Below are 17,257 nucleotides of genomic sequence, written 5' to 3'. Positions count from 1 at the left end.
TGAAAGTGCAAAGTCTTACAGATTCACAACATTGTTACCTAGTAAGATTGCAAATTGAGCAAGTTCAAATATCTTTTCAAAGTTATGCTACTTAATTGCTTCTTTATCAAATATGGCATTTGATAGAGCCATTGATGATGCTCCTTGCTTAATATATTCCCTAATTGAATCTACAACCATTTAGAAAAATTGTTTGCATTATAAACTCATGGCACATGACAACAAATTGATCTACTGATTAAGATGCATGCATATGTTCTTTTTCATACATAGATATTAGTCAAAATATGCTATAGAAAGCTTCTTTAATAATGTTGTATATATATTTACATGTTTACAACCCATGAGTATTTTTTCATAAAAAAAAAACTCAATACATATGTGGTGACAATTTGGTGGCATGCCATGAGCAGATCATTTTACAATTATAAAAAATTTTGTAGAGCACTTGGATTTTCAAACTTAATTTCATTTATTATAGATAGACAAAATGTCAAATAAGTGTGGCACCCAGAAATAAATAAGCTTCAAGAGAAGAATTAAGAAACAAACCTGAACTTTGTACTCTGCTTAATGATAGTAAAAAAAAGGGTGAGGACTGTCATGTGCTACGATACTTCACAATGTCTTGGAGAATAATGTTCCTTGCTTGTCTATACAGTAGAACCCACCCAAGAAGAACCTCCCATTTAATGCTTACAAGCATTCAACAGAAAATAAGCTTCTTTACTCAATTGACCTAATTCGAATTGGTTTTCTTTATACTATTTGAGTCTAAGCTATTCTCCTAAACTAGAGCTAGATGTTTCTGTATTTCTCTTTCCATCATTTAGAGCTTGAGCGAAAACCTCTTGCCATCACAATCGTGCTCAACTTTTCCTCCTCAATCGTCTCTTTGGGTCTTCGATTAGTTGTCTCTCTGATTCAATCTCCATCCATGCCGCACAAAACTTCTAATGGTGCTTAGATATTAGTTTCAGAGAAGAGTTGCACAGTCATGGTGATAAATAATCGCACGCAAAGAGATGAAGGGTCTAAGTCATAACTCACATTATTGGTTGGAAATTGTCTTCAATTTATTGTATTGCTTTCTCCTAACAACAAAGGGCATTTTAGTCAATTCACCCCATCCTTTTCTAAATATTAAAATGAGTTTGATCCTTCAATTGTATTTGGTCCCTAAGCATAATTTCCCTTCCAATCAAATCTTTTTCACTAATTCTCCTAATTTTATATTATTTTTATATTTTTTTTTCCAAAAATAAGTTTTAAATAAAAATCACATATCATAAAACTATGTCCTTTTTAGTTATACTTCTAAATGTTTTTTTTTGTCATATGTTATCCAAACAACTTTTATTTTACCAAAGGAACTTTTGAAAACATTTATTTAAATACCAGTCTTGTTACAATAACTAACTTTTATCAAATTGACTTTTAATAAATAGACTTTCAATAAATGAACTTTTGCTAAACTTAAAACTAGGAGTGTGTTTGGTGTGATATAATCATGATTCTTTGGAATCCTAATTCCTACAAATTTCTTGGAATTAGATTCCATATTGTAACCTATATGGAATTCGATTCTATGCTACCTTCCTATCATATCTCTCTTTTATTTCTTCATCTTACCCTTGCCTCCATTCTAGCTACAATGGACCACCAAGAGATGATGGTGATTATCAACTAACCTATATCCACCCATCAACCAATACCATCAATGACAATGATCGAGGAGGACTGAAGATCCAACGGGCGATGCAAGCGGTCCTAGCAATGACGGTGATGGTGTTAGCACATTGGGCCTCTTTCCCTCCTCCTCCTTCTTCGACTTGATACTTGAGTAGGTTTATGGGGACCTCAGCTATTGTTGCTGCACCAAGTGTGGGAGAAGCACTCATAAAAGGAACTTGTGCTAGGGGTGAGCTTAATGTAGTCATTGCTAAAGGCAACATTGTTGTTAGAGTTAGTGTTGCCACAGGCTTTGATAGAGAAGATGCTGGTAATGCCGATTTGGGAGATGATTTTAGAGTTGCTTCCTTAGGAGATGTAGTAGGAGGTCATCATTGATCGATGGGGGTTGCTAGCTTAATAGATGGGGATGAGTTCTTTTTTTTAAAAAAAAATTGACATGGGCAGTTTGGTCTTTTTAATTTCAAGTAAATATACTTATTAAATTATATCAGATTCCATTTTCATACTAAACACATTTTTAAAATCAAATTATAATTTGATTTCGATTCTAATTTTGTTTCTAAAATTGATATAGTAAAAAAAAATTCCTATTTTAATGCTTTTTGTTAAGGGTGGATCATTCAATATTTTTAATTAATATGACGTTGCATATGCCAAGACTCAAACTTGAAATCCTGAAAGAAAATTCAACTCCTTTAACAAATCGAACCAAATGTTTTGCTCATTGTTTATAGTGCTAGATGGATTTTTTTTTAATTTTGGTAAATAATAAGTACTTAAAATTATAACTCTATGAAATCTTATCCCATTCTTTTGGAAATCTAGTATTAAATTTTGATAAATTTTTGGATTATTTATATTTTGATAAATGAGCAAATTATCCTTTGAATTTTAAGTCCAATAGCATTAAAGATTCTAAACTTATTTATTATGTAAATTATTCTCTTAATTTTTAAAAATATTGCAATCTGGCTCCTACTGCTAACTAAAAGTGAATTTTGATTATTAGTTGATCATAAAAGTATATAAAAGGACATAAAAAATTATATATATATATATATATATAATAATTAACATTTAAGGTTAACTTTTGTTAATGATAGAAGTTAGATTGTATCATTTTAAAAAATTAAAATAATAATTTACACAATAAATAAGTTCAAAGTTTGTGGTATTATTAAAACTAAATTTTTGAGGTTAAATTGGTCATTTGTCTTTTAAATTTTAGCTAAAAGAAAAACATAATGTTGTATCAAGTTTCGCACCCTTTCATTTCAAAATTTTTTAACATCGTGTAATTTTTTCTATTAAAAAAAAAAAGTCCATGATACATCCGTCACGTTACCCCTAGCTTCTTGTATTGCTCGCATCGTTCGTCCTTTATTTGGAAGTTCCATGAACTTCACGCTGCCTTCTCTCTCTCTCTCTGTGTTTATATATATATATATATGGATACACACTCATATATAGTCGTGGGCGCATGCCTTTGCTCTTTTCCATCATTTCACCATCTTCCAAAACACAGAACTATGGACATCCTTTTCTGGCTTTTGATCTTCACGTGCTTCTCCTTTCTGCTTCTCTTCTTAACACTCTCTTACCATCTTTTCGCCGGAAAGTGCATCGGAGACCCAAACTACGCTCCAGTGAAAGGCACGGTGCTGCACCAGCTGTTGTACTTCAACAAGCTCTTCGATCAGCAGACAGAGATGGCGAGAACCGTAAGAACCTTCCGGCTTCTGGCTCCGAGGATGAGCGAGCTGTACACCGCCGATCCGAGGAACGTGGAGCATGTTCTCCGGTGGCGGTTCGACAAGTACTCGAAGGGGAAGTATAATCAGGAGGTGGTGAGGGATCTGCTCGGAGAGGGGATTTTCGCGGTAGACGGCGACAAGTGGAGGAAACAGAGGAAGCTGGCGAGCTTTGAGTTCTCCAATAGAGTTCTTAGGGATTTCAGTTGCTCTGCTTTCAGAGCTAATGCTGCCAAACTGGTTCGACTTGTCTCTGACTTTTCTCACTACGGTATGGTTTTTGATATGCAGGTATGCAATTCTTTTTCGTTAATTTTTTTTAGATGGAAAAAATAAAATAAAAGAAAGAATATCAACCAAAGACCCATAAAATAAATTAATATCTGAGAAGAATTCTGAACAGATCAAATATTTTGTTAAAATAATAACTTTACTTGTGATAGTTAATGTTTACTTGTTCAAAATCTCATCAAATATTTAATTCTTTTGGAGTGCTTTATCAATATTTTTCCAAAAGTCAATGGCTACACCTTAATTATTTCGTCGGCAAGCACCAGAAACGATGCACGAACGAGAATTGGCTTTTTAGAAGTTGAATTAGGGATTTGGATCCGATGACAGCTGTATTTATTTAATACATGCATTGAATCTATATATTATTTAAATTATTAAAATTCAGCTTAATAATTAAAATAAATTTATTTATTTATTAATTTTAAATAAATTATAAATTTATAATCATTGATCTGAATTTTAATAATTTAGATCATACAAATATTTAATATTTATATTAAATACAGTTATCGAATTTAAATGTGTGTGTGTGTGTGTTTTTTTTTTCCTTTGGAAAGAAAAGTTTGAAATTTAACGCAAACTCAATATATATGCTTAAACGGCTTTCCTACACGTACTTACGTACATACATATATACATAGATATACATGGAAAAATTCTGTTTTAACTCTCTAAATTTTAATGAGTTAAGGTGCAAAAATATTTAGATTTTTTTTCCCATATCCATATGTCAACAATGGTGCAGAGTACTGATTATTAATTTTATAAAAGAAATTAACTTTTCGTAATTCGTTAAAATAGCGGCATTAGACTATTTTATCATTTCTATAGGATTAGGGGAAGATTAGCCTTTTTTATAAAGTTAATGATGATACCCATACTATTTGTTAACTTAAAGATATCAAAAGCTCCCTGAAATTTTTTATGGATATTTTGTATCTTAACTCATACTTTAATTATATTTTATTTGTAGTTGCAGTTTATATTTATAGTTTTTCATCCGTTGATTTATTTAGTGTCTCCAAATGTTAGTCCCAATTTTTTTTTAAAAAAAATGCTCAAAATGACCACGAACCAGTCCAAAAAGTGCTAATTTTGCTAAGATCCAAACAAAATTTTCAATCAAACAGTTACATAATTTTTTTTTTCAGCGTGTTTTTTCATAGTTATCTAATGAGCGTTTAATGGCATTAAGTCTATATATGCCACTAAAATTAACATCGTTTGGGTTAGCTCATACTCTTTCTGAGTATTTTTCAAATTAAAGAGACTAATGTTTTAGATGAAACAAATAAAAAGGGATAGGAAACCAAGAAAAGAAACTACAAAAACTAAAAATAAAATACAATAAGGACGTGTGTAGTAATATTTTCTCTTTTATATATAATATCATTTTCAAGAACGGACTCACCAGACACTTCTAAGAGAGTGGTTTGCCAACAGGAAAAGACTGAGTATTGGTGCAATAATTAAAGGAATCAAAAGATACACAATAAATATTATATATATATATATATATATATATATTCAACAATCTGATTAAAGAAAAAATAATATGTAATGGAAAAAAAAATCTTAAAATAGGAAAACTTCTGTACAATTAACGTTCAATGTATATTTGGCTCCCTCTAGGTATTGGAACATTATTTGACTATTGAAGATCCAATTAAGCTCTCTCTTGATAACAAATTAAATCTTAAAACATAAATGTAAATGCATAGATCGTTTATAACTGAGATAATTATAAATTAGATATTGTTATAATTTTTAGGGAAAATGATAACAAAATTCCTCTGAATTATATAAATGATACTCTAGTATTTTGAAATATCATCATTTCACTGAAATCCCTAAAGACCTCTTTGTTAATAAATTTAAAATTAAAAAGATTATTTTACCTTAATTTATAAGTTGTGATTTCTTATTCAATTTTTGTGATTCTTTAAATAAAAATTTTGATTCTTTAAATAAAAGTTATAAATGAGATTTGTTATTTTGAAAACTTATTTTTCAATAATAAAAATTACATTTTGATAAATTGTGATTTCTTGTTCAACTCTTGTAATTCACAGAATAAAAGTTGTTATTTTTTAAGTAAAAGTTGTAATTAGAGCTTGTGTTTCAATAACAAAAATTACATTTGATAAGTTGTGATTTTTTATTTAACTCTTGTGATTTATTAAACCAAAATTGTGATTGGGCTTTGTTATTTTCAATAAGAGAAAAATAATTTTTTTACTTTAAAATTTATCAACACAGAGATCTTTAGAGATTTTATTGAAATTACGACTGAGATTAAATTTAGAAAAGTTTTATTGTTATTTTCCTTCATTTTTATCTGTTATATCTGTATCGTTCCAGCTGGAAATCCCCATCCAAATTTTGCAATATGCAAATGTAAGTCCCCATCAGCCACCGAAAAATTAAATATTCTGCGGAAGAACTTGATTTAATCGCACTTTGTCTTCTTCCACTTCCTCTATACCGTTCTTTCACGTCAACAAAAATCCAAAACACTCACTCTCTTTCTATTATTAAATAAGCACTTGAGCCACAAGAATATTTATCTTTTAGCAAATACGAGCTAGAACAACAATGGCGGCTATCGTTTCCTGGCTTTTGGCCTTCACTTCTATCTCCATTTTCGTTCTCCTGTTCACCTTCTTCATCCCCCTTGCGATCTCCCTCTTCGCCGGCAAGTCAATCGGAGACCCCAGATATGCGCCGGTGAAAGGCACCGTGTTCCACCTACTCTTCCACTTCCACAGGCTCTTTGACTACCAGACGGAGACGGCAAGAACACTAAGAACCTTCCGGCTTCTGTCTCCGGGAATGAGCGAGCACTACACCACCGATCCGAGGAACGTGGAACACGTTCTCCGGTGGAAGTTCGAGGAGTACTCAAAGGGGAAGTACAATCAAGAGATTCTGAGGGATCTGTTCGGACAGGGAATTTTCGCGGTGGACGGAAAGATGTGGAGACAACAGCGGAAGCTGGCGAGCTTCGAGTTCTCGACCAGAGTTCTTAGGGATTTTAGTAGCTCTGCTTTCAGAAGCAACGCCGGAAAATTGGTCCGACTTGTCTCCAAGTTTTCTGAGGAGGGTTTGGTTTTTGACATGCAGGTAATAACAAGTCTTTGGTTAATTAAGCTTCGGCAATGTTTTCCGGGAAAGAGAACTTTAACAATAAAATTCGTTGATAAAGATTTAATTCATAATTTACAACATTAAATTCTATTATTGATATGAAAACTCAATTAAACTCTTTTTTTTAATATACAAAAAATAGCTCTCACCTTTTCCTCTCTTTGAATTCTTCTCATGTACTACGCAGGCCGGGGATTGAGATTCGTGCTCAATGAAATCTAGACCATTTAAAATTGATTTAACAATTTAAAATTTTTAAGCACAATTTTTTATATGAAAAATTATTTTTTAATCATATATCCATTAAAACAATAATTTATTAAAAATATAAAAAATTATATCAAAATCTAGACCGTCTACATTAATTATCATCAGTAAAGTTTTAACATAGAAACTGCTCCCTTCTCTCAGATACGTTAACTTATGGTGATGACATCATTAGTGCCGATCTGTCGAAGTTGAAGCTTTATTTTAGCCTCTGTATTTTTATGCGTAAAAAATCCTTGAGCGTGTTTCGTTCATATATTGGTTAGATGGTTTAATTGAGATAATTTAAATTTTATTTTTTAAAGTTGAAAAATTATGTTTCTTTTATTATCTTCATTTTTCAAAATAAAAAAATATTAACTTTTCCAAAAAAACAGAATATAAATCATTTATATTAAAATTAGATGATATTGTGTGCGCACTATGTGCAAAGGAATCATGCTATTGTTTGCTTTTATATAATATGTTTCCCTTGTAACTGCTAGCATTATACTATATTTTCTTAGTATTGATAACAAAAACACAGACAAGAATCTATTTAACCTCTGTGTAAATCAATTCCAATAAAATAAATTATATATCTAGATTTAAATCAAACTAGAGGCTTTTATATTTAGGTTTATATTTAAGTAGCATCATACTATATTTAGGTTCATCCATAAATTAATTCCATGGCCTCCTGCATGCATCTGGTAATAATTTTTTTTTTAAAAACCTACACATAATTAAGATTTGCAAAGGCAGATGTTTTTTTTAAAAAAATGATTGTTTATTGGTAAATGTAATCTTTCACATCAATGAGTGTCACATTTGTAATATCACACAAAACAACGGGTGAGAAACGCTGCACATGCTAAACATAAGTCAAAAGTCGAAGACACACACATATAAATGTGCGGATATATAGAGATCGAGTTTGCGTGTTGTTTTTGTAGGATATATTAATGAGATGCACGTTGGATTCGATATTCAAAGTAGGGTTTGGAGTGGAACTGAATTGCCTAGAAGGAACAAGTCAAGAAGGGAGTGAGTTTATGAAGGCATTTGATGAGTCCAATGCTTTGGTTTATTGGCGCTACGTTGACCCTTTGTGGAAGATTAAGAGATTTCTCAACATTGGCTCTGAAGCTGCCCTTAAAAACAATGTCAAATTCATTGATCATTTTGTGAATCGAGTCATTGACTCCAAGAGACGCAACTTGGCCATGCACCAACATCACGTAAGTAATAGTTTCCGAAGTTATTTTAGTTTTTCATTTGTTTAATTTATTCCATATTTCATAACAATTATTTTCAAAAGGGAAAACAATACAACTATGAGTCCTATAGTTTTAATGAGTTCTGGTATAGGTCTTTGTCGTTTTTCTTCATTGTTTCATGTCTTTCAAGTTTATCCCGTGTGCAACATTATTAGTCTCTATTTGTTAGTATGTCCAAAAAAATGATGAGATAAGACTAACGATGTTAAATATGTTGACCTGTAACTAGTGTTATTAATATTATTTGTGCTAAGGTGGAATAATGTTTTAACATATTGAAACCCGAAACATGAAACAAAACATAGTAAACAACCTTGCTATTCTGATGAATCATAATTTCACTCACAAAAGATTAACGGAATTTTCCATGAATGAACATATTTAACAGTATTAGTGTCTTCCTGGGCATATTCAAAAGTAGTAGAAGCACTAATGTTGTAAATAGGATAAACTAAAAAGACCTGTAGCAGTGAAAAAAATTATAGGGACCTATATTAAAACATCTTAAAACTATAAGGCCTAATAGTTATGTTTTCCCTTTCCAAAAAATAAGGTAGGAGATATTTGTAAATTTTCATTTTTTTATACAATTAATTATCTGATATTTATTGTTATGTACTACGTACTTATTAGAAGTAGCTTTCCAATGTTTTTCGTCCACAAAATTTGAATCTTTCGACCATTGCTGAACAAACCCGGCCCCTTGATATTGACTCAATCATTGTTAGCTGTAAATTTTAATTTTGAGTGAGTGGGTATCAGTAAAGCAAAAATTTTAAAAATATAAATTTCCAAAAGACCTTCTATTTTATATATTGAAAAGAGGGATATAAATCAGAGAGAGAGAGAGAGAGACAGAGGGAGAGGGAGGGAGGGAGAGGTATAACATTAAAATAAACTTATTTAATGAAACTTTAATTTTCTTAAAGTGTCTTATATTTTGAAATGTTGAATTTTCTAAAAAGTGTTATGTCTTTTTATTTGGAATGGAAAGAGTAGTTTTAAGTAGGAGTGTTCATGGTTGTACCTATCCTGGTTAGCCCATAGCTATCTCCGACACATGTTGGATTTTCAGGCAGAATATTTGTGAGACAAAAGAGAAAAAGAGCCAAGATGAGACAGGACTTGGGATACTCTTCAGGATGTTTCGTCCCATCCTGGTATTATGGGTGTGTTTGTGTGTGTATTTCTTTTAGGGTCTTTTGCATATACATAATATAGAACCAAACCAATGAAATAACCTAATATTTATTATATTTTACATTATATTAGTTTATTATATTTGTCAATGATATACCATTGTATATTAATGATAAATCCCTTATAAATTTTCAAAATTTCAATAATGAACCTTTTGTATATCAATAATATACCCCTTGTATATCAATGTGAACCGGCCACACTTTCAAATTTTAAAAAATTTAATCCACACTTTTTAGGCATAATATTTGTATTGGCTAGTGGGCAATTTATCCTTTCTTGTATTATATGTGTTAATTATTATGTTATTTTCATTTTTTATTTGTTTATATTTTCTATTTATTTTTACTTCATTTAATTTTGCATTGCTTCGTCATATTTGATCTAGCTAAGCAAGTTGTGAAATGTTTTTTGAGTCTAAGCCTGGTTGTTATCGCTTATCATAATCAAAGTTTATAATAGGCTCTAACCAAGTAGCTTGCAACTGCATACATGCTCTTGTATTGGGGGTGTCTCATGTTCTTATTTTTACTTGTTTATATGTTGAAACTCAATTGATTAATCATATATATAGAAGTCTTATTCTTTGTACATGTTGGTCAAGTATTACTAGTCATGTGAAGATACAAATAAGGGTGGCTATCAAGATGTCTTGGTCTCATTTCGATAATGAAAAGGGACAACTTCTAAAACGGGACGAGACACAAGACAAAATTTGAGTCTTGATCATTTTTCAAGACGCGGGTGTTTGAGTCTTGTTCCCATCCAATGAACACCCCTTAGTTTTAAGGGCAAATGAAGATTTTTTTTTTTGGGGTGCAAACTAAGCAATTTCTTCTTCCACCTTTCCGTGGATATAATATAGATAATTAAGGTTTAGCTATTATAAAACTTATCTGAATTCTGACAATTTTTTCTGCGTGGTTTGTGCAGAATGACAAAGAGGACATTCTGTCTAGGTTTGTGATGGAGAGCAAGAAGGATCCAGAAACTATGAATGATAAGTATCTGAGGGACATAATTCTGAACTTCATGATAGCTGGGAAGGACACAAGTGCCAATACTCTATCATGGTTCTTGTACATGATGTGTAAGAACCCTCTTGTTCAAGAGAAGATTGCTCAAGAAGTGAGACACGTCACTTGTACCCAAGAAACTAAACCTAACATCGATGACTTTGTGGCTAACATAACAGAAGCCACTCTCGAGAAAATGCATTATCTTCATGCAGCTCTCACAGAAACCCTAAGGCTATATCCTGCGGTTCCTGTTGTAAGCGCTCTCTCTCTCTCTCTCTCTATATATATATATATATATATATAGGCCTCGTTTAGTAGACAAAATGGAATGGAATGAAACAAAGGAATAGAATGAAAAAAGTGACTTTTTTTAGATGGAAATGCCTTTAATCTATGTCCTAAATTAAAGATAATAACGCAGTTGTTATATATCGAACAATCATAACTTGGGTATAATAGAGATTGAACACATCGAATTTTGTGCTGTGGAGTCCAATTTAATTTCCATTGAAGTAACCAAGAGAACTTTGATTAACTTTTCAAGCATCCAATATAAACTAGATTACGGACTTGAACGTTAGCCGTACATTGTTTGAGTTATGACTTGGCAAAAATGTTGGGGGCGGGGGCTTAGGACTTTTTTGAGTCTATTAAATATTTTTTTATTTTAAAAAATAATTATTTAGAGTAGTTTTATTGAACAAGTTTCGAAAACCAAAAAAAATGTTTAAATCATTATTTTTGAAAAACATATCAAAAGTGATGAAATGAGGCGGGGAGAATGGTTTGTTTTATTAACATGATTTCCGTTAATCAAAACATATTTTTTTAATTTCATAGAACAAATTAAAAGTAACAAAAACATGAAAAAGATATTCAAGTTTTTTATTTATCATAATAAATAACCAAAAACACATTACCAAAAAATTGTTTTATTGTTTTGTTTTTCAATACAAAAAAAATTATTCTTAAAATAGGAAATCAAACTGACCTTTAATTCTATTTAAATATTATATTATATATAGCTAGATTGAAAGAGTAATTTAAACTTTATTCCTGAATATCTAACTTTTTTCACTATATTGGGATCTAAAAAGTTAAGGTTTTACTTGAGTTTAAAATGTAGTCAAATCAGAAAGATCCTAGTCATAGTTTCGTTCTAATTGGAAAATATTTTTATACTTGTGCTTAAACTAATTAAAATTTTTCCTTTACATTCATCCAAGGTTTAAATTGAGAGAATGAATCTGAACTCCAATACATGTACATGTATATAATGCAAAAATTGATAGCATCGGTATGTTTGGCTTGTGACTCATGACTCTCAAGGATGGGAGGACTGCAGAAACAGATGATATCCTCCCTGATGGCTACAAACTGAAGAAAGGAGATGGAGTTTACTACATGGCTTATGCTATGGGACGCATGCCCTACATTTGGGGTGACGACGCCGGCGAGTTTCGCCCAGAAAGATGGCTCCAAGATTCAACCTTTCAACCTCAATCTCCATTCAAGTTCATAGCTTTCCATGTTTGTATCACTAATCTATGTCTTCATTATAATTGCTGAGAAATTTTCAAGCATAAACTAAAAGCAATCATTCATATATTTGCAGGCTGGACCTCGTATCTGTTTAGGGAAGGACTTTGCTTACAGGCAGATGAAGATAGTAGCAATGGCTCTTCTTCGCTTCTTTATCTTCAAATTGGACGTTGAAACTAGGACTGTGACTTACAAGACAATGTTTACACTTCACATTGATAAGGGTCTTCCAATTCGTGCTATCCCAAGGCCTTGAAAAATATGTAATGTTGTGAAGCAAACCCATATCACGAGCTTGTGTGCTCTAGTAGTGTGTGTTTGTGTGTAGATATATAAATTATGAATTCTATAGGAGGGGGAAAGTCTTTCATTTAGTTCCATATATATATATATATATATATATATATATAGTGTATGTATACAGGAATGAAAAATTAATTGTAGCTATTTGGGGTGAGTGTGTTGGTACCGCGGATATCAATGATATATTTGATACGAGAAGCTTTGTATAAAATGTCATAATATAATTTTTTTCTTTTTTCTAAAAAAATGTCATGATATTCGTATGGTAGGAAGTGTGAAATATATAAATCATATTACTCATGCATGCTTTATAATAGTACGTTGACATTTTATAGATAATACTCTAATAAAAGGGATTTATTCAGCGGTTCCAATAGCAATGTTATTTCAGGAGATGTACATTGGTTTTACAACTAATCAAGTCTATAACTATTATAGAAAGTCATTGAATATTTTAAAAAAGAATTAGTACCCTACTTTTTACATCTGTTATGATCACAACCAACGTAAAAAAACCCCACTTTCTACATCTTGTGGCCATGAAACCATCTTGGTCATTTCTCTGCTCCCCAGCCAAAGCATCCAAAATATGATTGTGCTCTTGGTAATCATGAAAAACTTTTTTAATTTATGATAAAAATGATCTCGTTTAAGAAACTTTTGATGGTCATGGTAAAATTGTCTTCCTTTTATGTTGAAGTTAATGGTAGCTTATGCCTTCTTTACAAATTAAACATGCTTTATAACCCTTCATCTATATCCGAACAAATTTACATATGCAAGAAAATTGTTTATAGTGCAAGAGATTGTAACATGTAACTTAAAATTCTCTTTCATTTTGTGTCAAACACTTTTATACCTACTTTCCATAGATCTTTTAAGTCTTCAATAAGAGATATTATGCAACTTTCATCATAACTTGTATAATATCCATATTCACAAGTTTGGTTTAGTTTAATTTTGGAAAAAAATCACACTGAATCAAATCAATCGATTCACCAAAGCTTAGAACTTATATTCAATTTTTTCCTCTAATTGGAGTGGTTTGGTTTAAATCAATTCAATTTTCTTGGAGAATAGCATATAAGGCCCACTAAAGAAAGACATTTGCTTTGCAGACTTGATAGATTCTGGTAATCCTTCGCAGGCTCGAAGGTTTCATGTGTAACTATTTTTAAAGCTAAAATAACTGAACTACCCTTAATGAGTGCGAATATCTATATTGCTGCACATGTTAACCAAAAGAAATTAACAACAAAAGGTCTGCAAATAACAAGAAAAATTTAATTATTTGCAACAAGAAGAAGTCCATTTATTCACAAGAGTCTATGTAGGTTTACAGTTGAGAAAATTTACAAGTTAATCAAATGAAATTAATAACAAAAGTCCGTAAATAATAAAAAAATACAATTATTTACAACAAAAAATTTGTTTATTCATAAGATCTCATAATTTACACTTGTACCTGGAGAGAAAATTTATTTGTTAACTGAAGAAAATTAACAACAGAATGTCCGTATCACAAAAACAATCTAATTATTTATACCAATAAATCCATAAATTCAGAAGAGTCCATGCTGATTTATACCTGTAGGGGAAAATTTACAAGTCCAAAAGTATTCAAATTCACGATATAGTTTCAGCAGTCATACTAATGGAAATAATATAATATTCAAATTCCACTTTCTATTTTGAATATAAGACTATCAATTGTGAAATTTACATTAATCATAGCATCATCAATTTTCACATCTTTAAAATTAGCCATATACCAAGAATTCATGAATTACTCCAGACCTTAATGTTATGACCAGAACCAATCTTCCGGCAAGAATCTTTGAGGAGTAAATCTCTGCCATTCAAAATACTACTTCAAGCCCCAAGAGGCTTGTGAACCTTGTTAATTTAGCCTGAAGGAAAGAACCCGAGGGAAAGAACTTTGAGCCCAAAGATGCTTAGGATTATTTTAAAGCCTCCATGAAGTCTTTGCTAGCTAATAAAACACCATTAAAGTTTATAAATCTCTAAAGCCAAGGCCACCATCTTTCTTTGAATAGAATAAGCAGTTCCATGCCCTCCAATGTATTCTTTCTAAACTAATTCTGCACCCAGAAGAAATTTGCGACAAAACTATTGAACAAATTTAACCATTAAAAACAATATATTATCTTTGAAACTTTTAATTAAAAAATTATTATAAATAATGATATACAACTTTTAGTTAATTTTAACATTTTTTACTAGTGTTTTAAAAATAATTAAAATTGGACAAGAAAAATTAGGCAAATTTATAAAATTGTATAAAATAAATATAATTAATAAGGCTTGGTTTAGTTCAGTCCGAGTTTTGAAACTCGAACGGAAAAAAACCAAACTAATTTTGTTAAGGAAAAAAAACCAAATCAAACATTATTTATATGTTTTGATCAGTTTATGTAAATTTAGTTTGTTGTAAATAGTTTTGAACACCCTTATTATTGAGACTACAATACTAGTCATCATTTTAATATATTATTACAATTAAATGCTTGTAACATCATAAATAGAGATTGGTTTTGTTTTGCAAATTTTGTTTCGAGAGATGTACTCCCTTCAGTCCCATTTACAAGTCACATTCTAGAAAATCTATTTGGTTTCATTTATAAGTCATGGTGCAGCTTTTTACATGATATTTGAAAAGTATTTCTAAAATTACTCTCCATGACAGAAAAAAATAACAAGATATCACTTTTTAAATTTATTATATAAGGGCATATTTTTACATACTTTTATTCTCTGTATTTTTTTTTTTGTATTAGTATTGATGAGATTGATAAAAATGATTTATAAAGAAGACTGGAAGAGTAATTAGTTGTGTTAACTCCTTAGCTAGGAAAGCACACATGAGATTGAGAATGATTGTTTTTCATTCCATTGTTTGGTATCTTAGGGAGTTTGGGGTGCTACCAAACTAATTCGAATCCCTATTGTGTGAAATTATTATTACCAATAGCGACCTTAAGGCTATCTCAATGGGGATATCTTACATATCCCAAGACTTGAACTCAAAAATTCAAGATAAGCTAATTCAATTTTCTCAACTAATTGAACCAAATGCCTTTCGATTAACTTGAGAGGGATTATTGCATCTTTAATCATTTATCACCTTTTTACTCAGAAGGTGGTGAGTGATGATAAACTAGAACTTGTGCCCTGTGTAATGCAAAGGAAGTTGATTTTATGCATGTTGAATTGAGAAATTGGATTGTAAAGTTGATGAGGTTTTTAATGTAAAGATGTTTTGGTTTGTGAGTACGAAAAGTTGATTCATGATGTTTTGTTGTAAGGTTGTTATAATTTTTTTTAAATTTTGTTGCTTGATAAAAATTGTCTATGATATCTATCACACCTCGATACTAAAGGTATGACTAACCTGAAATATGAGATATAGTCACATTCCATAAGCTTGGATTAGTCACAAATTAATCTAAAATATCAGTATATAAGTTATATATAATAATAAAGTTTGTAAAGTTTTAGATGTTTTGTAAAAATTGTGGTAGATTCTTCCCTGTAATTTAAACTTCCCAAAATTTTTACAATGACAAAACCTATCAACCAATCCTACAAGGGAGACTAGCTCCACACTAACAAATTACATACCAATAAAATAAAATTAAGATATAACTATGGTGTATGTGAAGCACTAAATTATAATTATATAATAAAATATATAATTTCACCAGAAGGGATAATCACAGTATGCTTCCTTTTTCAAAAAACAAAAAATAAGGCCCTCAATGATCCGTAGGAGGCTCAAGGTCAGCTACAATATCTAAGACTAAAGAAATTTTTGGTGATTAGCATTCCAATCAGAATTATATTAAAAAATTTATGAAGATAGAACTAATAAATTTAATTTAAAAAAATTTAATGAAATAATAAAACATATATTTGAACCACCAATAAAGAACAAATTTTTCTCAATAATACAATCATGAAACTAAATAATGCTAATAGAACAATATTATTTTATTAAAATTTACATTGCTCGTAGAATATAAAATTTCAAATAATGGTACAATTAGCTAGAATTAATATAGAAATGATAGATTTTAATTTAAATTTAGAAGGGCTTGATTAGAATGAATGACAAGAATGGACACACAGTCCACGAAGGTAAGTAACTAATCTAGTATGGCTGGAAGTCACGAAACAAGCGTGGCAGGAGTCACAAATTAAGCACAGACAAGAGGCCTATGAAAACAAGCATGAGCACAATGCTCACGAATGGCCATCCCTTCAATCCATGTGTATTGACCTTCACACAGGGCTTGCACCTCTTTTAAGCATCTTACTAGCTAGATGTACCATGACGTGCCAAGGGCTAAAGAAATTGTCGTTAACATCTAGCATTTTGAACTTGATCTGCCTAATTAAAGTTAAGTGTGTATGGAGCAAGAAAATAATTTCCAACCTATTTGGATTGACAAAAATCAATCATTGAGGCCAAATAATTGATTTTTAAAAAAATTACCCAAATAGTCAATTAATTTAATAATTGATTATTGAGCCAGAATTACATTTTGAAATAAGCTTTGGATATTTTACTTAATCACGTAGAATATATACACAAATCATTTTGAAATTGCTTATTGATTCAATTTTATTATTAAATAATATGTTTTACTTCTTAAATGAAGTTTAACAAATTTAGTAATATTAAATAAAACTTTATTAATAATTTAATTTTGAAAAACAAGGTCCTTTATGGTAATTTGTACTATTAAAATCAATTTCA

At 30.5% G+C, this 17,257-nt stretch overlaps 1 protein-coding gene across 1 annotated transcript; it reads left to right on the top strand.

Moving 5' to 3' along the window:
• The first annotated feature begins 3,149 nt into the window (after positions 1-3,149).
• On the top strand, positions 3,150-12,528 carry LOC129291291 (cytochrome P450 704C1-like). The gene is made up of 5 exons (XM_054928572.1): positions 3,150-3,737; positions 8,090-8,374; positions 10,547-10,885; positions 11,962-12,162; positions 12,248-12,528. The coding sequence occupies exons 1-5, from the start codon at positions 3,225-3,227 to the stop codon at positions 12,428-12,430; spliced, it is 1,521 nt and encodes a 506-aa protein (XP_054784547.1). The 5' UTR covers positions 3,150-3,224; the 3' UTR covers positions 12,431-12,528.
• The last annotated feature ends 4,729 nt before the right edge of the window (positions 12,529-17,257 follow it).

Source organism: Prosopis cineraria, unplaced genomic scaffold (genome assembly GCF_029017545.1).
Source record: "Prosopis cineraria cultivar Desert tree isolate PC_DT_omini unplaced genomic scaffold, ASM2901754v1 PC13, whole genome shotgun sequence".
Lineage (NCBI taxonomy): Eukaryota > Viridiplantae > Streptophyta > Magnoliopsida > Fabales > Fabaceae > Prosopis > Prosopis cineraria.
This window is presented reverse-complemented; position numbering and strand designations above follow the sequence as displayed.